The sequence below is a fragment of the Ambystoma mexicanum genome, chromosome 13 (genome assembly GCF_040938575.1).
Source record: "Ambystoma mexicanum isolate Mex_15411 chromosome 13, UKY_AmexF1_1, whole genome shotgun sequence".
NCBI lineage: Eukaryota > Metazoa > Chordata > Amphibia > Caudata > Ambystomatidae > Ambystoma > Ambystoma mexicanum.
Window position 1 is genome coordinate 821,578,549 of NC_090938.1, and position 21,057 is coordinate 821,599,605.

The 21,057-nt window shown below is 47.2% G+C and overlaps 1 protein-coding gene across 2 annotated transcripts in view; it reads left to right on the top strand.

The window, feature by feature from the left end:
• Positions 1–21,057, top strand: part of LOC138522069 (antigen peptide transporter 2-like) — a 249,280-nt gene that overhangs the window by 132,600 nt on the left and 95,623 nt on the right. The window contains exons 6-7 of one of the 2 annotated variants that reach the window (XM_069635307.1): positions 10,574–10,771; positions 11,259–11,291. In XM_069635307.1, coding sequence (XP_069491408.1) covers positions 10,574–10,771; positions 11,259–11,291 — 231 coding nt within the window. The remainder of the gene's footprint in view (positions 1–10,573; positions 10,772–11,258; positions 11,292–21,057) is intronic. The other variant, XM_069635308.1, reaches the window with a different exon arrangement.

Below are 21,057 nucleotides of genomic sequence, written 5' to 3' on the forward strand. Positions count from 1 at the left end.
GCGCTATAGGGGCTGGAAGCAGGCATAAGGAAATGCCAAAAGAACTGAAAACTATGAAAGTTGGTTTTGGAGACCAAAGTGAGGGTTTTTGAATGCCGAACAACCTGCAAAGTATACCGAACTGAGGGAAAGATATGAAAATCAGGAGCGGGTACTGATCAGATGGTCAAGAAGGACATAGGCAGAGTCTGAGCGGATAGACGTACACTGATGGACCCAGGCTGGATCGGCAGCATATACCTGCAATTAGGACTGCTTTCCTGTGGTCCCCATGCATTTTTGATGAATCCTACAGATCCCTCACTAAACCCCTGCCTAAAGTCTCCTCCCAGGTGGCGAGGGAAAGGCAGACGCTTCCTGATCCTGACCCTGGGGGCGAGGGAAAGGCAGACGCTTCCTGATCCTGACCTTGGCACTGGTGTTCTGCGGGAGGATCACCTGGGAGGGGAAAGGGCCCGGGGGAGTGAGAGGAATCCGTGGGGTGAGACACAGTATGTATGTATCATCCTCTGGGGAGGACATCTCACAAATGCCAGAGTGTATAATGGCTTGTTGTCATAATAATCTGTCTATTCCACAAGTTGAACATCTTAATGTGGGTAAAGCTAATCCAAAACCCTTTGGCATAAAGAGAAATAAAAGCCCTTCTCAAACCCGGGAAACTCGTACAGCTAAAAACTCCTCTAACTCCCAAAAGTATAGTGAAGGGTGGTTTATGAATAATAAGGGTCTACACCCTAAAGAACCTTTTTCCTCTCTTCAATCAAGTCTGATGACTGACACTTACGTGGTTTCCTTAGAAAATGTTATGAGGAACAGAAGTAAATTTGAGAGTGAAGAAGAATTCAGAAAAACTAAGTTTGTTACTAGAAACTTCAAGTCCCAGAATGCCCTAAGCATTGTGACAAAGAAGATGGCTAAAGAGGAGCAATGCCTCAGGAGTAGTCAACTAATTAATGTAGAGGGCCCACACCTGAGGGAGACTGAGAGGCTTAACAAGCCCCTTGATGTGCAGGCATTAAGAGAAGGAACAGGAGCAGGAAAAGACCAGAGTGAGCAGCAGTCCAGACTGTGTATGCACCCGAGGTCGGGGACTGGAGGAGAGAGAAGATGCCAGGACAGTTGTGAAGCCAAAGACAGTGGGCCTCATTACGACCCTGGCGGAAAGGGTTAAACGGCACCGTAAAAGGCTGCGGCGCCGTTCAACCCATTCCGCCACATTACGAGGTCCCCTCGCGGGACACGTTAAGCACGCCTGGGAAAACCAGGCGTGCATACCGGGTCCCGCGAGGGGAAGAGGGAGCAAACAACGGGCCATCTCGTAATGGCCCGTTGTTTACTCCCTCTCCCATTCCCATTCAGCCCTATAGGGGCTGAAATGGGAATGGGGATGAACCGTGTCTGTGTCCTCGAGTGAGGAATTACCGGGCCATCCGAACTCGGAATGGTCCGGTAAGTCCTCATTCCGAGGACACAGACACGGATGCGGTTTTGCCGGCAGCCATGCCGCCAATAGCGGCATGGCTACCGGCATACCTCGTAATGAGGCCCAGTGGCTGGTCTGGAAAGGGTTTATGCCTCCAGTTGTCCAGATTGCAGAGGTCGTGCAGTGGGAAGCGTGCAGAAGGGATGTTTGCCCTTTGAAGGCCTGTGGTGCAGAGGCTACGCAGCAGGAAACAGAAGCAGTGAGGGAAGTTTTCCCTTTTGAGAGGTCTCTGGTGGCTGGTGTGCACCAGAGACCCTCAGCAGCAAAGGCAGCTCGAACAAGGGGTGGCGCGAGTAAAGGTGGACCAGCAGAAGCTGTTCGCCAGGTCACTAGGAGCCACTACAGCAGAAGACCAGCGAACGCAGAGGGGATCGGTAGTGTGTGACTTTAAATTTAAGCATGTGAGTTTATGAAAACGTCAACAACCCGTTGGGGCAACCTTGTTAAAATCTAAGGCATACAACTATTACCCAAGCCAAGAGAAACTAAAACCTAACCAATACAAGCCCAACAAAAATTGCCAAAGGTGAAAAGGGAGTAATGGAAGACCCCAGGGTTGTGAAATTTGTTACGCATGTTTTGTGAAACATATAATAACAGCTGATAAAAACACCCATGGCCAAAGCCAAGAAAGCAAATGGAAAAGACTTTCCTTATCAGCATTTGGTACTTGTGTAGTAAAGTGGCAAAAAGGCTGCCCTTCGGAAAAAGGTTATTTATATATTTTTATATTTTTATTTTTTTTATTACGAAATTTAACTGCATTAGTGATTTTTACAAGGTGCTGATTTCACAGAAGTTGAACAAAAGTTAGAAAACAAGAAGAGAAAAAGAAAAAGAAGAAGAAAAGGCCCCACAGATGAGTGGCTCTCACCCAACAGTTGTTTGATGTGATTTGTGTGGTGAGGCCTAGGCGGTGGTGGGCGTAAGTATTGAGTTTGGCGTATCTGTTGAAAGAAAGATCTGCTCTAAGATTTTAGCAGCGGCTATTGCCCATGAGGTCTTCTCACCACCAATCAGGCGAGCCCACCAAAGTTCCTCTTCGTGTATTTGTGCAGCAGCCAGGTGGTGAGCCAAGTATGGAGTTCTGAACAGCTAGTACCTGGACACATCAGTAAAAGATGTCGTATTGTTTCGATCTCAGAAGAGATACCGCAGAATCTACAGTGGTTTGTTGTCGAGAATCCTCTGATTTTCAGGATTTCATTTGAGGGAAAAAGATTTAGCCGAGCCCTTAGAAGGATGTTTCTCAATCTTCTGTTTGGGTGCTTCTTTAGAAAAGGTTGAGTTTCATTTTGTTTTCTTGCCTCCGGCGGGAGGTGTGAAGGAAGCTTGTGTTTTAGTGCTTTGTCCAAAGTCAAGATCCAGTCTGATTCGTCCAACCTCTTTTTTTTATTTTTGTTGGATTTTGGATCAGTTCTTTGGGTGAGCTACCAATCGCAGCAAGTTTTTCTTTGCACTCTTTTTCCCACTGATTTAACATTTTGCAGAGTCCATTTGTCATCTCTGTTTTTCTAAGTGAGAATACCAGAGGACTAGCTGGGTCGATGATTTTCCTGTACAACATGATGGTGTTTCGGTCGACTGTTGCCTCGAGAGAGGACGGGTTCAATTCCTGTCTAATCAGGGAATTGGAGTAGACTTCGGGAGGTTTAGTAAAGTTCTCCAAAGAAAACTTTCCAGGATAGTCCAGATGGATTCTGGAATATACGGCATAGCCTCCGCACCGTATGTGATAGATGGAATCACTCTAGCTCTGTAAAAGTTGATTGTTGGTTGAAGAGAAAATCTCCCATACTTTCTGTCTACTACTTTGGCTTCTGAGGTTAGATTTCTCATCTTTTTATGCAGGGAATTTTGCATCGATCTTTTTGTTTTGGAGCTGTCCAGTGTTACTCCTAGGTATTTAAACTCAAACACCTTTACAACACTGCTCCCGTCCAAGTACCATTTCAAATTTTTGCCTTTCTTGATGTTTTTTTCTAGAATCATGATCTTAGTTTTTGATTTATTAATTTCAAGATCATTAGAAGGTATGTACTTGGAAAGGGTATCTAATCCGATAGCAGTTTGGTCGAGCTGGATCAGGTCATCGGCATACAGCAGACAAGGGGCACCTTTTCCCAGCCAATTCACAGTGGGAAAGCTCTTATCAGGGCGTTGGCATACTTATAATCTCCCAGGTAGGCCAGAAAGATTTTTACAAGGTCCTTGTTTTACCCCTCTGGCCGTTAGTATCCCTGTTGAGAGTCGGCGCTGTTTGTTTAGCCGCACTTGGACACTGGTATTGGTGTAGAGAGCTATTAGCGGCCCTAGGATTCTGCGGGGTGGAGGGGGGGCAGTGCCAGTCTGCTAACTTCTGCCACAATTTATCTCTGTTTACTAGATCAAATGCTTGGGTGAGGTCTATGTAGGCCAAGAAGACTCTGGGGGAGGGGGGGCCTCCCAAGATCTTGGCTTTAAGAATGCTTAGAAGCATGATGTTTACACTTGTGCCTGCCATTTTTCTTGAAGCCTGATTTTAGGGGATCAGCGCAGGGCCCATTGATTGCCCAGGAGTGAAATTTATTTAGTAGCATAATTCCGTAGACTTTCCCAATAACGTCCAACAGGGCAATTGGTCGAAAGTTCCAGGGATCATCCTTGCAGCCTTTCTTGAAGATCGGAACTATTACCGATGTAGTCCAAGGTGTTGGGATTTTTTCTGAGTACAGCACATCTTTTGAATATGAGGCTGGTCCATTCGTCCGGTAGTGTTTTTAAGTCTATGTTGGTTATACCGTCCGGCCCCGGTGCTCTCGAGTTTTTTAGTTTACATATTGTTGACTGAATGGACTCCTTGTCGTGAAGGTCAACCCAGGGCACATTGAGCTCTGTGTCTTTTTCTTAGAGTGACAGTGATGCTGATTTAAAGAGGTTTGAGTAGAAATGTACCCAAATGTGCTCGGGAATACCGTTGTTTAATGTGTCGTCTGAGGATTGTCCCATTGTTCTAAATAATGTCACAGGAGTTACGGTTGTTAACATGCTTCATCATTTCCTCAGAGTCACGTTGATGTAATGTCAACCGATATGATTTTAGCCAAGATTTGTATTTCTTTAGTGCGTCTGAGGCTAATTCTCTGTTGGTTCTAGTATTGTGGCGAGGTGCTAGTCTTTTAGCTTTACGCATTTCATTTTGTTTGGCCACCAAGAGGGGGTCAAAGGTGTGGGTGTGCTGCCTCCTGTCTCGTCCTTTTTTGTTGTTTGTTTGTTTGTGGGCCTGATGGGGTTCTAAGAGTGGTCTGTAGTCAACTTGTGCAAAGTTCTTAGTTACACTGCCAGTTTCCTTCACCCCTTTGTATGATTTCGTTATCTCTTCAGTGTTTTTTGCAGTCAACTTAAAGCGATTTCCTTTGCTGTTTAGCTCCAGAGTTGGAGAGACGTAAGACTTTGGTAGGTATGTTGAGGACCATTTGATGTTCAACAAGTTATGGTCACTTTGCGATGTTTTTATGACCTTGGCAGAAATCAAGTTGGGTAGTAGTGACTGCGATGCAAAGATGTAATCAATTTTTGACTTTGAAGGTCCTCTCTCCCATGTAGGGATGTCGTTATTTTCATTTATTGTGGTTGCTGTGTCAAAGAGTTTCCTTGAGGTCATTAGTTTAAGCCAGGCTTTACCTCGTGCTTCTGCCTCGTAGACCCAGCTTGTCACTTTATTTCGTGGAGCTGAGGAGCTACAAGTTGCATTTAAGTTGCCACAAATAAGCAAGTGTACCCCTTGATAGTCCAAATATGCAGTGTCGATTACAGTCGCTAACATCTCAAGTAATGCTTCAGCATGTATCCCCTGCGGGTTCCAGAAAATATTGGTAATCAGAACTGGTGTCACAGAGAAATTGTCTGTGGCTTTTTCCATGTGTGACCAAGAAAGCAAGACTGTCAGAAGGGATGAGTTAGACAGTACTACTCTTTCAATCTGTAGGCCGCTTCCAGAGCGTACTGCAGTCAAGAGACCAGAACTGGGATGGCCTTTTTCTCCTTGATGCGCCGGGGAGAAGGCTTGTCAGTCAGGTTTGGTTTGTCAGTCAGCACGTTTCCTGTAAACACAGAATGTCAAAGGAGCCCAGGTCGATCTCACCGGGGGCTGTCGGGTGCAAAAAACCCTGAGTGTTCCAACAGCCCAAGGACAATGTCGATGCAGCCTGGCGAGGTGTATGGTTAAGTGAGCTGACGGATTGCTATAAAACTTTGGGGAGCCATGACCAAGAATGAAGTTTAGAAGTGGTTTAATCATACCGTCAACAACTGAAGATCTTTCATCCACGGCCTGCGTAATAGTTCTTTTTACTGCTGGCCGTGGTCCACTTGGACATCTGTCCTGGTCAGGCTAAGTAGGAGACGGAGAAGGGCTATGAGCCCTGCCACGTGAGAAGTGTTGTGCTTCACAACGGGAGGGCCGTTTTCCAATTCAGGTTTCGATGAGCAGGCCTTTTGTGTTTCCGCTTTTTTCTTCAAAGAAGTGCCAGATGCGGAGAGGGGGCCATGGTCGTGCTGGTCACTAGGTTCCGTGTGGTGAATCTGACGTTTTTCTATTGTAGTTGTACTTTTCCGATCAATGCACGGTAAAGGATTATCAGTTCTTATTAGGTATGTCAACCCTGTTTTGAAAGTGTATCCGATGAGCATCTTAGCATGTATTTACTGTATTAGATGTTGTGTAGAGATGGGAAATGGCTTTCTTCCCTTCATGGCTTGGCTCCATAATTTTAAAGTCCTCCGATTTTAGGGAACAAAGTGTTTTGAGATCATTTCAGGACTGTACGTCTATTCAAGACAGTATATTCCTTGTTGTCCGTGCGTTCTGTTAGTTTGAAGGTAGGTACATTTTTCTCTCGGGGCTGATTTTCGTAACGGGTTATTACCCTTCTAGCGGATCTGGCAGGCTCTGCTCTCAAGGGCATTTGTTGTGCGCTACTTAAGGAAGGCGCACGCCGACTGCGTAAAGGTCCTACTTCACTCGTCGGGGTGCGGTCTCTAGATGAATTTCTTACTCTTGATCGATAAGTCGCTGCATTTTCTTTAGTTGACTTTAATTGATTGTGCGGTTGGTCGGCTCTTAGTGCCTTATTTTTGGTGTAAGCTAGATTTTTGAATCGTTCATTTAAGGTCATAAGGCTTTGAGAGTCGACTTCGACAGTTTGGTCCCTTGCGGTAAGAGGGCTTGATGACAATGTGTGCTCCAAGGGCGAATTTTCCTCTAAATCTCCATGATGTTGGCTAAGCTCCATTAGATCTCTTTGCTCCAAGAAATCTTCAATTGTTCTTAGTGATGCCTGTTTAATTAGGTTGTCTGGCACATGGTTTCTGGGGGCAGGAGTAGTCACTTTTTTACTGTTGGTGGTTCATCTAGTGGCCCAGTAGTCACTGGCACTGTAGGAACTTCCTTTCGAGCGAGTACTACTACCTTGTTAGTTTTTGCTGGATTTAGGCGAAGAACTAATTGATTTATTTGGTTTTATGTTGTTAAGCTTGGCTTCTGTGGAGGATTCGGTTTATCGAGAGTAGTTGGCTCTTTGTCCAAGGTAGCCTGGTTCAGAGTTCTTGTTGTTTTATGGATTTCCATGTCTTCAATAAGGATAACTTCTTCATCGGGGTGATGTGAGTTTTCACTACTCTTGTTCCCATGTTCGTGTCTGCAGGAGTCTTATCAGAACAGTGTTCATTTGGTGTTGCCACCCTTGGAGTAGTTGCTCCTTTCATTGGGCCCTGGGATGGCTGAGTCACGGGTTCAAGATTGCACATTTGGCAGTTAAATCTTGGTTTAGCTAAAAGTTCTGTTGCTACATTCAAGGTCGGTGTGCTTACTTCAGTAGTTTCCAGGAGTGATGTTTGGGGCACAGCCGAAGGATTTTCCCCAACTAGATGAGAGAAGTTACCTGGCTCAAAGGTAGAAGGTGGGTTGTGTTTGCGTTCTATAGCGTTGATGTACCCTTCCAGAAAGATGAGTTTGGAGTGCATCATAGCAAAGATTGATGTATGATCTTTGAGGGTGTCATTTATGGACTCATAGTTTACAGAAGAGAGCCAGGGCTATTGTTACTGATGACATTACCGAGAAGATGTCTGTTTTGCGCAGTTATGAGGTAAGTCACTCTGTCTTCTGTTTCTGTAAGGAGGAGAAGGAATTGGAGGACGTGATTTCCTACTAGAGTGTGGGTCTTTTGATGGTATGTTATCTGTTGATTTGGGCAGATCAAAGACATCTTGGAAGTCTAGATTGTTTCCTTTAGAGTTGAGGGGAAAGTCATCATTTAACTGTCTGCCAAAGCTCTGTGGCGCCACCTGTGCAGTCCCATGGACTCTAGTCCGCTCCGGAGAAACAACAGGGTTTGGACTCACCAAGGGCGTTGCTGTTGGAGTTGCCTCATTTATGGTTTTCAGATTTTGCAGACGTGCTAGTGCCAGAGGGGTGATCTGGAGTTGTGTTTTGGAGAGGCGTTCGCCAAGGGCCATTCGCTCCACCCAGATGTGCTGTGGGACGTTGGGTGTTAAATTTTGGGCTGCTATTACCAGGTTTTGCCAGAGGTAAGGTGCGACTCAGAAGCCTTTCTAAAGTGCCATTTCGGGCTCTTTAGTATGCTTTCAGCAGATGGATTGGCTCCGTTTTCCGTTTTGCGGATTTTGGTTGAGGCGTGGGGATCTAAACCAGTCTCTAGCATTTCAGCATCCGAGACCTCTCCCAAACTGTCAAATTTGCCGTTGCATTACCTTTTAAAAAAGTCTTTTAAGGTGTTTTCCAGCGAGGAATTACTCAAAGCGGTGTTCAAGAGGGCACGCTTTGCTGACTTTTTTCCAATTTCTCGCTTGTTTTGCATGGTCGGTTTTCCATTTTGCTTACGTTGGCTATTTGGCCCATGTTATGTTCCTGAATTTTTGATTGGTTTTACTGGGTGTTTATTTCTCAATTGTTGTGCCCTAGCAAGCAGGGTTTCCCCGCCTGTATTTTGTTGAGACTGAGGTATTTGCGTCTCATATTCGTTAGTGCCTGCTTGTGGCTCAGGCGGTGGCATAACTCCTACTGGAGACCCATGAATCATCGCCGGTACACACACAAGCGAGCCAGAAGTTGTGTTTACAGACAGAGGGCCCGCTCTTCTTGTGGCACAGTTTGCCCCTGCCTCGAGCTCTAGGTCTCTTAGGAGCCTGGGGCGGTGTCAAGGCAAGCCCGCCCTGTGGCGCTCCTCCTCCCATCATGATGGACGCCGTGGGTGACCGCCTCCACCACCTGAGTCTCAGCCCCTGCACTGTCCCCCCAAAGCGAGACCACTCTGCTTGCCGCCAGAGGTCTACCCTTGGCGGCCGGACCGTCTCTCCACCGAGAGACGGCAGCACCTCGTCAACTATAGGTAAGACATTTGTGGATTGCAGGGTCTTGGGGGAGTGAGTCGGGTGAGTCAGGGACATGGAATTTGATGTTGTAGTAGCTGGCCGTGCTTTTGTTAATGAATAGTTTGTAGCGAGTATTTCCTCAGCAGGGCTGTCAGGATGGAAGATGTTTTTCCGTTGGGGTTAGGGTCCCCTTTCTTCCACCTCATCCGAGTATCCGGCTGCCGTTGGATGTGATGGATGTTCTGTAGAGTTTAGCGGGGAGTTGTATGACTCTGCTGCACTTGTGAGATCGTCCTTGGCTGAAAGTACAAGGGAGCAGGATGCAAGTTCTGGAAACGTTGGCTATGATGGGAGCTTCCGCGTAGATCTGGCAGAGTCCTTTGATGTTGTTAGGCAGGCTCCGTTATCGGAGTTTGTTTCAGTCCTCTGGTGGAAACTTCAGAGGCGGCGGCGGTCCTCCTCCCGGCTGATGCCGGCCCAACAGTAACAAGCCCAGGCACAGTTGTGGGGACCGCACCCCCAGCATCCCTAGCAGCCATAGACTGCCACTCTGCGGCCACTCTGCGGTGTCGGGTGAGTTTTAAAAGTTGCTCCGCCTTCAATGTAATGAACACTGGAAACAGACTGGAAACAGACTGGAATGAGCAGAGTGAATGCCCGAGACTACCACTCTTTTCCACGCCAAAAGGTTATTCAGAGGGAGAGCAGCATAATTTGCCGATGAGTGTTAAAGAGCACCCAGGTGAATTTGGTTTCCCTGGGAAGTTGCTCATTGTCTAATGCTGCAAGATGATGAACATGTGAAGTTGTGACAAAGTTGTTATAAGTTGAAGGTTACCACTAAACCACGTTCTGTTTTGTGAAACACTGTACGGGCAGGGGATTATACCCGGATGGCAAAGCTTTGAAGAAGTAGGACTGGCGTCGGAGTAAACCAGGAAGCAGTGCTGTAAAGTGGTCTTACCCAAGACATTTGTATAATATCTGTGGTGCTGAAGGGAGAACCGTATAAACCTGCTGTAGAGGAGTTACATTTCTTCGAAAGCATTCCTTTGTGGCAAATCATCCTGCAAAGCCAATTCTTGTTGCCTAGTGAAGAATATCATTCTGGGGCTCATTCTTATGCAAAGAAGAGAAAGGACATTCTATTTTCATTTGGTATATCTTTGAGTGTCGGAACTGTCTATTATGAAGTTGAAGTTACAAAGAACTGTGTTGGAACTTTGCGACAAACCAGGATTTCCTTATTTCTTTTTGAACTGTGGAGCAAGAATCCTGTTTGAATCTGGGGAAGGGAATTCACCCAGATCATAAACAGGACGTGGTCCTATTACACATTCAATTTTTATATTACTTTTGCTGTTTTGAACTGCCATGCATTTCCTTATTGATTTGGTGAATGTGTAAGTGTGAGGGACAGATAGCCTTTGTTAGAGTGGTTTCTGTAGTTTACTTTAGGCAGGAAATCCTCGTCGGGGGTGCGATAGTGAGGCGTTTGTCCACCCTTTTTATTGAATAAACGGAACACTTTTGACAACTCCTTACAAAGTTGTCCACCTCACATTTCTGACCCCTCACACTGTGCAGTGAGAGGATATATGAAGGTAGTGCTCCCATAGGGTAAAGCTGGAGACAGCAGAAACCTGTTTGCCCATCGGAGGTTGAGAGCGGCGGCACATGCACCAGTTAACACGTTTCTCTTCCTCAAAACAGGATCTGGTGAAGAGGGTGCAGGACTCCATGGCTCGGTCCAATGCCCTTGCGGGGGAGGTGGTGTCCGCCATCAGGACCGTGCGCAGCTTTGCCATGGAAGACGAGGAGGTGGAGAGGTACCGGGCTGCTCTGCTGGAGACCCACAGGCTGAAGACTAGGCGTGAAAGGGTGCAAACCTTGTATTTCCTGGCGCGGAAGGTATGTTTATGGGAGTCCCTCCTCATGTGCCACCTCTGGGGGAAGTGAACGCAGGAGTCCTCTGTAAAAGGTTAGCCATTGGCGTGAGGGTGCATGTGGTCACTGAAGGGGGAAACAGATGCATAATGTGTTGGTTTCCTGAGCCATAGTTTGCACGAGGTCAGCAATCTTGTGCAATCATGGGGAGGAAGAAGTGGTTATTTATTAGTGGAGAATTGATGAGTATTGATAAGTGGCTGTGGGGACTTAGGAAGGGGCATATTTGTGTTGCTTGGTGTGTTATTAGTAGCATCTGCATGTCTGTTGTGACTGGTTACATGTGACGACCTGGAGGAAGAAAGGTGTCTTTTTGGGAGGTTACAGGCATATGAAATAATGTCAAGGAGGTCAAAGTGCAAATTTAAGGTCTACTTCAAAGTCTTGACAAATATCATTATATCTGTCCCCGGTGACGGGTAAGGATCAATTAATGTTCTTGATTTTCCAGAACCTGACACAGATGGTTGTGGCCGTCCACCAGGTGAGATCAGCTCAGTACTGCCTACAAGAGGGGCCTCAATGTCCACTTCCGACTTGCCACCTCACTTCTACAGTTCAAGAAGGAGCTCAAGACCCTCCTCTTCAAGAAATGGCTCCTCTCAAACATCTAAGACCACGCAACCTCCACTCCCAACCATGCCTGAGACTCACTGACCTGCTCCCCACTGTAGTCTCCCCTGGTTGCAAGGTCCACGCAACCTCCACTCCCGACCCAACCTGAGACTGGGTTATCTGATCCCCACTGTCTCCTTCCCTGGTTGCAAGGTCCACACAACCTCCACTCCCTACCATGCCTGAGACTCACTGACCTGCTCCCCACTGTAGTTTCCCCTGGTTGCAAGGTCCACACAACCTCCACTCCCGACCCTACCTGATACTCAGTGATCTGCTCCCCACTGTCTCCTCCCCTGGTTGCTAGGTCCACGCAACCTCCACTCCCAACCCTACCTGAGACTCTGTGATCTGCTCCCCACTGTCTCCTCCCCTGGTTGCAAGGTCCACACAACCTCCACTCCTGACCCTACCTGAGACTCAGTGATCTGCTCCCCACTGTCTCCTCCCCTCGTTGCTAGGTCCATAGTCCGTCCACTCCCCTCCCTACCTGAGACTCCGTGATCTGCTCCCCACTGGCTCCTCCCCTGGTTGCTTGTAGATCCCTTGCTGCTGATTGCCCACCCTCTCCCTCCCTTGTTAGCTCCCCGCTCTCATGTTTCTCTGCTTCCCTCCCCGTGCTCTTCCCCCTATGATTGTTAAGCGCTCTGTTGCTTCCCGAAGCTATGTCCATGCTCAGTTAATACCCTAAAAATAATCATCATCATAATTAGCCCATAATAAGATGAAAGCAGTGCCAGGCCCTTGCCGGTAGATCCATCACTGCCATATAAACACCTCTTCACCTTTCGTCCAATTTCCCCATTTCCGTTTCTGGGGAAACTGCTTGAATGGACAGTAGCATCACAGGAAACTCATCACCTGCAGAGTGAACTGGCAGGTTTCCACCCTTGAATGGAAACTGGGAGAGTGTTAGTGGGAGTTCACAGTTTTGCAGAGAATAGCCAATAAGGGTGACACTGGAGATCTGGTGCTGGTAATGTAAAGCTAGAACTAGCATCATCAGTCGAGAGGAGAGCACCACCAGCATAGCTGATGAATGCAGAGCTTCCATCATCTGACTGGTGAACACCACCAGCATAGCTGATCAATGCAGAGCTTCCATCATCTGACTGGTGAACACCACCAGCATAGCTGATAAATGCAATGCTTGCATCAGACTAGAGGAGAGCACCACCAGCATAGCTGATAAATGCAATGCTTGCATCAGACTAGAGGAGAGCACCACCAGCATAGCTGATAAATGCAGTGCTTCCATCATCTGACTGGTGAACACCACCAGCATAGCTGATAAATCCAATGCTTGCATCAGACTAGAGGAGAGCACCACCAGCATAGCTGATAAATGCAGAGCTTGCATCATCTGACTGGTGAACACCACCAGCATAGCTGATAAATGCAATGCTTGCATCAGACTAGAGGAGAGCACCACCAGCATAGCTTATACATGCAGAGCTTGCAGCATCAGGCTAGAGGAGAAGACCAACAACACCATAGCATAGCTTATAAATGGAAATCTAGAGCTAGCATAATCAGACTAGAGGAAACCAGCAGCAGCATAGCTGATAAAAGATTGCATCATCAGAGTAGAGGAGAGCTCCCCCAGCATAGCTGATAAATGCAGATCTTCCATCATCTGACTGGAGAACTCCAGCACCATAGCTGATAAATGCAGAGCTTCCATCATCTGACTGGTGAACACCACCAGCATAGCCGATAAATGCAATGCTTGCATCAGACTAGAGGAGAGCACCAGCAGTATACCTTCTACATTTAAAGCTTACAGCATCAGGCTAGAGGAGACCAGCATAGCTGATAAATGCAATGTTTGCATCAGACTAGAGTAGCACAACACCACCAGAGCTTATACATGTAAAGCTTGCAGCATCAGGCTAGAGGAGAACACCACCAGCATAGCTGATAAATGCAGAGCTTACATCATCAGACTAGAGAACACCACCAGCATAGCTGATAAATGCAGAGCTTACATCATCAGACTAGAGGAGAACTCCGCCAGCATAGCTGATAAATGCAGAGCTTGCATAATCAGACGAGACGAGAGCACCACCAGCATAGCTGATAAATGCAATGCTTGCATCAGACTAGAGGAGCACAGCACCAGCATAGCTTATAAAGGCATAGCTTGCATCATCAGACTAGAGAGCACAACCAGCATAGCTTATGCATATAAAGCTTGCACCATCAGGCTAGAGGAGAACACCACCAGCATAGTTGATAAATGTAAAGCTTGCATCATCTGACTAGAGGAGAACTCCACCATCATAGCTGATAAATGTAAAGCTTGCATCATCAGACTAGAGGAGAACTCCAGCAGCATAGCTGATAAATGTAAAGCTTGCACCACCGGACTAGAGCTCAACACCAGCATAGCTTATACATGCAAGCTAGAGCAAGCATAACCAGACGAGAGGAGAGCACCACCAGCATAGCTGATAAATGTAAAGCTTGCATCATCAGACTAGAGAACACCTCCAGCATAGCTGATGAAGGTAAAGCTGGCACCATCAGACTAGAGGAGAACTCCAGCAGTTTAGCAGATGAATGTAAAGCTTGCATAATCAGACTAGATGAGAACTCCATCCTAGCTGATGAATGTAAAGCTTGCATCATCGGGCTAGAGGAGAACACCTCCAGCAGCATAGCTGATAAATGTAAAGCTTGCATCAGACTAGAGGAGGACATCACTAGCATAGCTAATGAATGTAAAGCTTGCATTATCAGGCTAAAGGAGATCTCCAGCAGGATAGCTGATAAATGCAAAGCTTGCATCAGACTAGAGGAGCACAACACCAGCATAGCTGATAAATGCAAAGCTTGCATCAGATTAGAGGAGAACTCCACCATCAGAGCTGATAAATGTAAAGCTTGCATCATCTGACTAGAGGAGAACTCCACCATCATAGCTGATAAATGTAAAGCTTGCATCATCAGACTAGAGGAGAACTCCAGCAGAATAGCTGATAAATGTAAAGCTTGCACCACCGGACTAGAGCTCAACACCAGCATAGCTTAGACATGAAAGCTGGAGCAAGCATAATCAGACGAGAGGAGAGCACCACCAGCATAGCTGATAAATGTAAAGCTTGCATCATCAGACTAGAGGAGAACACCAGCAGGATATCTGATAAATGCAAAGCTTGCATCAGACTAGAGGAGCACAACACGAGCATAGCTGATGAATGTAAAGCTTGCATTATCAGGCTAGAGGAGAACTCCAGCAGCATAGCTGATAAATGCAAAGCTTGCATCAGACTAGAGGAGCACAACACCAGCATAGCTGATAAATGCAAAGCTTGCATCAGATTAGAGGAGCACAACACCAGCATAGCTGATAAATGCAAAGCTTGCATAAGATTAGAGGAGCACAACACCAGCATAGCTGATGAATGTAAAGCTTGCATCATCAGGATAGAGGAGAACTGCACCAGCATAGCTGATAAATGCAGAGCTTGCATCATCTGACTAGAGGAGAACTTTGCCAGCATAGCTGATAAATGTAAAGCTTGCATCATCAGACTAGAGGAGAACACCAGCAGGATAGCTGATAAATGCAAAGCTTGCATCAGACTAGAGGAGCACAACACCAGCATAGCTGATGAATGTAAAGCTTGCATCATCAGACTAGAGGGGGACACCACCAGCATAGCTGATAAATTTAAAGCTTGCACCATCAAACTAGAGGAGAACTCCACAAGCATAGCTTATACATGTTAAGCTTGGGTCATCAGACTAGAGGAGAACTCCAGCAGCATAGCTTATACATGTAAAGCTTGCATCATCAGGCTAGAGGAGAACACCGCCAGCATAGCTGATAAATGTAAAGCTTGCATCATCTGACTAGAGGAGGACACCACCAGCATAGCTGATAAATGTAAAGCTTGAATCATCAGACTAGAGGAGGACACCACCAGCATAGCTGATAAATGTAAAGCTTGCACCATCAGACTAGAGGAGGACACCTCCAGCCTAGCTGATGAATGTAAAGCTTGCATCACCAGGATAGAGGATAACTGCACCAGCATAGCTGATAAATGCAGAGCTTGCATCATCTGACTATAGAACACCACCAGCATAGCTGATAAATGTAAATTTGTATTTATTTTATTTGTATAGCGCAGACCAGGCCCGGAGGCTACCGGGCGCATTTCTTAAGGCAATGGTTACATACGTTGCATACAGTGATGATATATCAACAATAAGTAAGGCATAGAAATAGACATGTGTAGGTGGTACATGGAATGTCAAGCAATGCATCCTTACTGATGTTGTTGCAGCACGTTTTAGCAAGAATCTTAGGCATTGGAGGAGGCGAGCCAGCATTTGGCTTTGTGTTTGAAGAGGTTGAAGGAGGGGAGGTTTCTAATAGTCAAGGGGACAGTATTCCACAGTTTGGCTGCCAGGACTGGGAAGCTAGAACCACCGGCTGTTTGGAGCTTGTATCTAGGTATCGATAGGCTCTGATTCAGGGTAGATCTAAGTGATCGAACTGGAGTGTACATCGTGAATCGTGAGGAGAGATACGTGGGGGCCAGATTGTTCAGGCATTTGTAAGTAAGGGCAAGCGATTTTAGTGAGATCCTTTGGGTGACTGACAACCAGTGAAGGTTCTTCCTAGTATCCGAGATGTGTGCTGATCTGGGTATATTGAGGGCTGCCCTGATGGCGTTATTTTGTATAATTTGGAGCTTGTCTAGGTTGCACTGATTAGTGCCCTGGTACAATGCATTGCAATAGTCAAGTTTAGACATGACCAGGGTCCTAGCTAGGGTAGTGCAATTGTGCGAGGAGAGGAGAGGACGACAGGCTGTGATCAACTTGCAGGTATAGGCGGCGGCGGCCGCAACTGCATTGGTTTGTCTGTGAAGGGAGAGGGTGGAGTCAAGGTAGATTCCAAGTGTTTTTGTGTCTTTAGAAACTTTAGTTATGTTTCCATCAATGTTAAAGGAACTAAACATAGGGTTCAGTTTGTTTAGTCTTTGCTGAGTACCTAGGATGAGGAGCTCTGTCTTGTCATCATTAAGACAGAGCTCATGTTGGGCCATCCAAGTTTGAATGACATGGTAAACATCATTCAAGGCTTTTGAGTCTAATATGTAATCACCCGTGATGGGGATGAGTATCTGGGTGTCATCCGCATAATTTGTGTAGGTAACACCCAGATAGTCAAGCACATCGAATAATGGTTTAGTGAAAACATTGTAAAGGGTGGGGGAAACACACGATCCTTGGGGGACTCCGCACGGGACTGGTGCAGGGTCAGCCGCAGAGGTGGGCGAGAATACCCTCATCTGTCTGTTATTCAGGAAGGATTGAATCCAGTTTGTGGCCATGTCAGAGAAGTGAGCTGCAGTTTTCAGGTGGTGACAGAGGATTTGGTGATTAACCAGATCAAAGGCAGCAGATAAGTCTAGTAGTAGTAGCAGGGCTAGTTTACCTTTGTCTTTGATATCCTCAATTTGGGTCTTGAGATCGAGGAGGGCTGTCTCCGTACCATGCTTCGGTCTGAAGCCGGATTGTCTCATGCCTAGTAGGTTGTTTGATTCCAGATAGTTCTGTATCTGAAGATAGGCTGCTCTATCTAAGATCTTTAGCAGAAAAGGGACCGTTGTGATGGGTCTATAATTGGTTGGGACCTCCGGGTCTAAGGTAGGTTTTTTTAGGAGAGGGATAACCCAAGCATCCTTTAGGTTATTGGGGACCACTCCCGATTGAAAGGAGGCATTGATGAAAGAGGTTATAAAAGGAGCGAGGTCATGAGCCGACTCCTTAATGATCAGGGCTGGACAGGTGTCCCCTTGGCAATTTGTGGGTTTTAGATTGCAGATGATTTTTTCAACCTCCAGAACGGTGAGTGGTGTGAAGCTAAACGGCACCGGGGAGTCGAGGGTTGTTATTTTGGGTGGCCTGGTATTGCTAAATAAAGGGGTGTGGAGGGTGTTTTGTTTGGCGTTGATTTTGGCTTGTAAGGTGGATATTTTGTTAAGAAGGGCATTTTGTATGTTGTTGCACCAGGTGCTGTCCTTAGTGCACGTGTCCGGTGCAGGGGAGGGAGATTCTAGCTCTTTAAGGATTTTGAATAATTCCCTGGTGTTCGATTCTGCCTGGCATATTCGTGTGTTGTATGTCTCCTTTTTGGCTTGTAATATGGCCTCCTTGTAATTAAGAGAGGTGATTAGAAGGGAGGCTTTGTTAGCAGCACTGGGATGGCTTTTCCAGAGGGCTTCAGCTTTGCGCTTTTCTTCACGCATCACGTTGAGCTGCGGGGTGAACCAAGTGTTCAAGTGGGACTGTTGTTTGGCTTTACGGATTTTTAGAGGAGCTAAGCTCTCAATGGCATTGGTCATTAGGCTGTTATAAGTGTCTACTAGGACAGTGGGGTCCTTATCCTCCTGCTGTGCAGCAAGGGTGTTCAAGCAAGGGAGGATAAGAGGAAGCAGTTTCTCCCTGGTGATATCTTTTTTGTTTCTGGTAGGTATAGCGGGGGCTATGGTAGGTATGGGTTGGGGGTTGGTGGCTGGAAGGAGGAAGGTAATAACATGATGGTCCGACCAGGCGCATGCATCATTAGAGGTGACATTGGTGTTACAGTTAAGGTCGGCTAGCCAGTCGAGCGTTCTTCCTTTGATGTGTGTGGGATCACGAATACGCTGCTGGAAGCCTAGGTTGGAGAGGGTGGTGTCTACTTCAGTAGCCATGTGGTCCTTGGGATCTGAGAGACCTAGGTTAAGGTCACCTAGTAGCAGCATCTGAGAGTTGGGCTTGGTGTTAGTCGACAGGGTGGATGCAACCTCATCTGTGAATGAGCCTAATGGGCCTGGAGGTCTGTATATAAGGTGGAGTGTTGCTGTATTGGTAGGAGAGAGTGATAGTTTCACTGAGAGAGATTCTGCAGAACTAAATTGTATTAGGGGAGCAGCTCTCATAGCGATTTTGTTGCTGTGAATAAAGGCGACTCCGCCTCCTTCCGACAAGTTGGAGTGGCGGTCGTTTCTGATGATGGTATAACCCTTGGGTAGGGATAGAGCGAGGAGAGGACCAGAGGCGTCATGTAGCCAGGTTTCGGTAATAGCTAGGAAGTCAAGGTTCTGGACGGTGATAAGGTCAGCGATGTCAAGGGCGTGTGCTGTGAGGGATCTAACATTGATAAGGGCTCCCTTAAGTGCTGCGATAGGTAGGGTGGATGGTGGAGGGCTAGGCGTTGCTGTAGGGATGGGTAGTGGAAGGGCGGTGCGATTGTGCACAATACAAGGTGGTCTAGGCAGTCTAGTTCTAAGTCTGCTATTCCTTTGTTGTACAGTACATGGGATGTTTGGGGTGGCTTTGGTAGCAAAGTGCTTGAGCCAGAGGGCTGGGTCGTTGAGGTAAGGGTTCGATATAGGCACAGGTTGGTAGAGCATGATTGATGGGCGAATAAGTAAGATCTTAGTTTTACTTGTGCGGTGGCTATCGGCAGTGCAGGCTGATAGTCCTAGGAGGACTATACATATAAGGATAATGCTGGCAAAGGTTCTTGGCTGCATGTCGCAACTTGAATTTCTCAGTGTGCAGAGGATATATCTATAAGGGTTCAGTGCAAGTAGTGTAACTCGGGACAATAGGCACAGTCCAGGGACATCTATATGCGAAATGGCACAGTTAGGCAGCTAGCAACAGTGCAGATCAGGTAAGTAGGCGCAGTACAAGAATAACTGACTGCGAGATGGCACAATTAGGCAGCTAACAGCAGTGCAAAACAGGTAAGTAGGCACAGTACAAGAGTAACTGAATGCGAGATGGCACAATTAGGCAGCTAACAGCAGTGCAAATCAGGTAAGTAGGCACAGTACAAGAATAACTGAATGCGAGATGGCACAATTAGGCAGCTAACAGCAGTGCAAATCAGGTAAGTAGGCACAGTACAGGGACATCTAGATTCGAAAATGGTGCAGTTAGGCGGCTAGTGTCAGTGCAAAACAGGTCAGTCAGCTCAGTGCAAGAATAACTAGATGCGAAATGGCACACTTGGGCAACTAACAGCAGTGCAGATCAAGTGAGTAGGCACAGTACAGGGACAACTAGATTCGAGATGGTGCAGTTAAGCGGCTAGCAGCAGTGCACCACAGGTAAGTAGGCACAGTACAAGAATAACTGAATGCGAGATGGCACAATTAGGCAGCTAACCGCAGTGCAAATCAGGTAAGTAGGCACAGTACAGGGACATCTAGATTCGAAAATGGTGCAGTTAGGCGGCTAGCAGCGGTGCACCACAGTTTACTCGGCAAAGTATAGAGGCATTAAGAAACAAGATGGCATTGGATAGGCTATACAGGATATACTTGTAAATAATGGGGATGTAAATAAAGGTCTAAAGGAGAGGTGCACGTAAGGGTAGCACGAGGTTCAGTCGTGGGTGTACAGGACGTGGTCCATAGTAGTTGTAGCTGTGGGCGAGTGACAAAGGTGTCAACTAGGTGATTTGGGAGGTGAGGTGCTGGGCATGGACAGCACACCCATGTGCAGCCGTGCGGGGTGGCAGCGTTGGCTTACCTGGAGCGGAAAGGGCAAAGTTCCTGGCCCCTGGCTCCTATGGCTCCAAACAGGCACCCAGCAGGCCTTAGTGTGGCCTTTGTGAGGGCCGGCGTATCCGCCTGCCGGCGGATGCTCGTTCGAGCAAAGAGGCGGTCTCAGCCTCATTTTGGCGCCGCGCTGCGCCCGGCATGGAGAGGTCAGGCAGGCCTCGCAGACCTAGTCAGGCAGGTGTCTGGGGACCTCGTCGATGCTGCTGGCGGCTTCGGGGAGGGGGAGAGGGCTCCTGCCCTCTTCCCTGGGCAGATGATGAAGAGTGAGTTGGCACGGGCACCCAGCAGGCCTTAGTGTGGCCTTTGTGAGGGCCGGCGTATCCGCCTGCCGGCGGAAGCTCGTTCGAGCAAAGAGGCGGTCTCAGCCTCGTTTTGGCGCCGCGCTGCGCCCGGCATGGAGAGGTCAGGCAGGCCTCGCAGACCTAGTCAGGCAGGTGTCTGGGGACCTCGTCGATGCTGCTGGCGGCTTCGGGGAGGGGGAGAGGGCTCCTGCCCTCTTCCCTGGGCAGATGATGAAGAGCTTGCATTATCAGACTAGAGGAGAACTCCACCAGTATAGCTGATAAATGTCAAGCTTGCAACATCAGAATAGAGGAGGACACCACCAGCATAGCTGATGAATGTAAAGATTGCATCCTCTGGCTAGAGGAGACCTCCAGCAGCATATGTGATACATGTAAAGCTTACATCATCAGCCTAGGGAACACCGACGGCATAGCTGATGAATGTAAAGCTTGCAAAATCAGACTAAAGAACACCTCCGGCATAGCTCATGAATGTAAAGCTTGTATCATCAGACTAGAGGAGGACACCTCCAGCCTAGCTGATGAATGTAAAGCTTGCATCATCAGACTAGAGGGGGACACCACCAGCATAGCTGATAAATTTAAAGCTTGCACCATCAAACTAGAGGAGAACTCCACAAGCATAGCTTATACATGTTAAGCTTGGGTCATCAGACTAGAGGAGAACTCCAGCAGCATAGCTTATACATGTAAAGCTTGCATCATCAGGCTAGAGGAGAACACCGCCAGCATAGCTGATAAATGTAAAGCT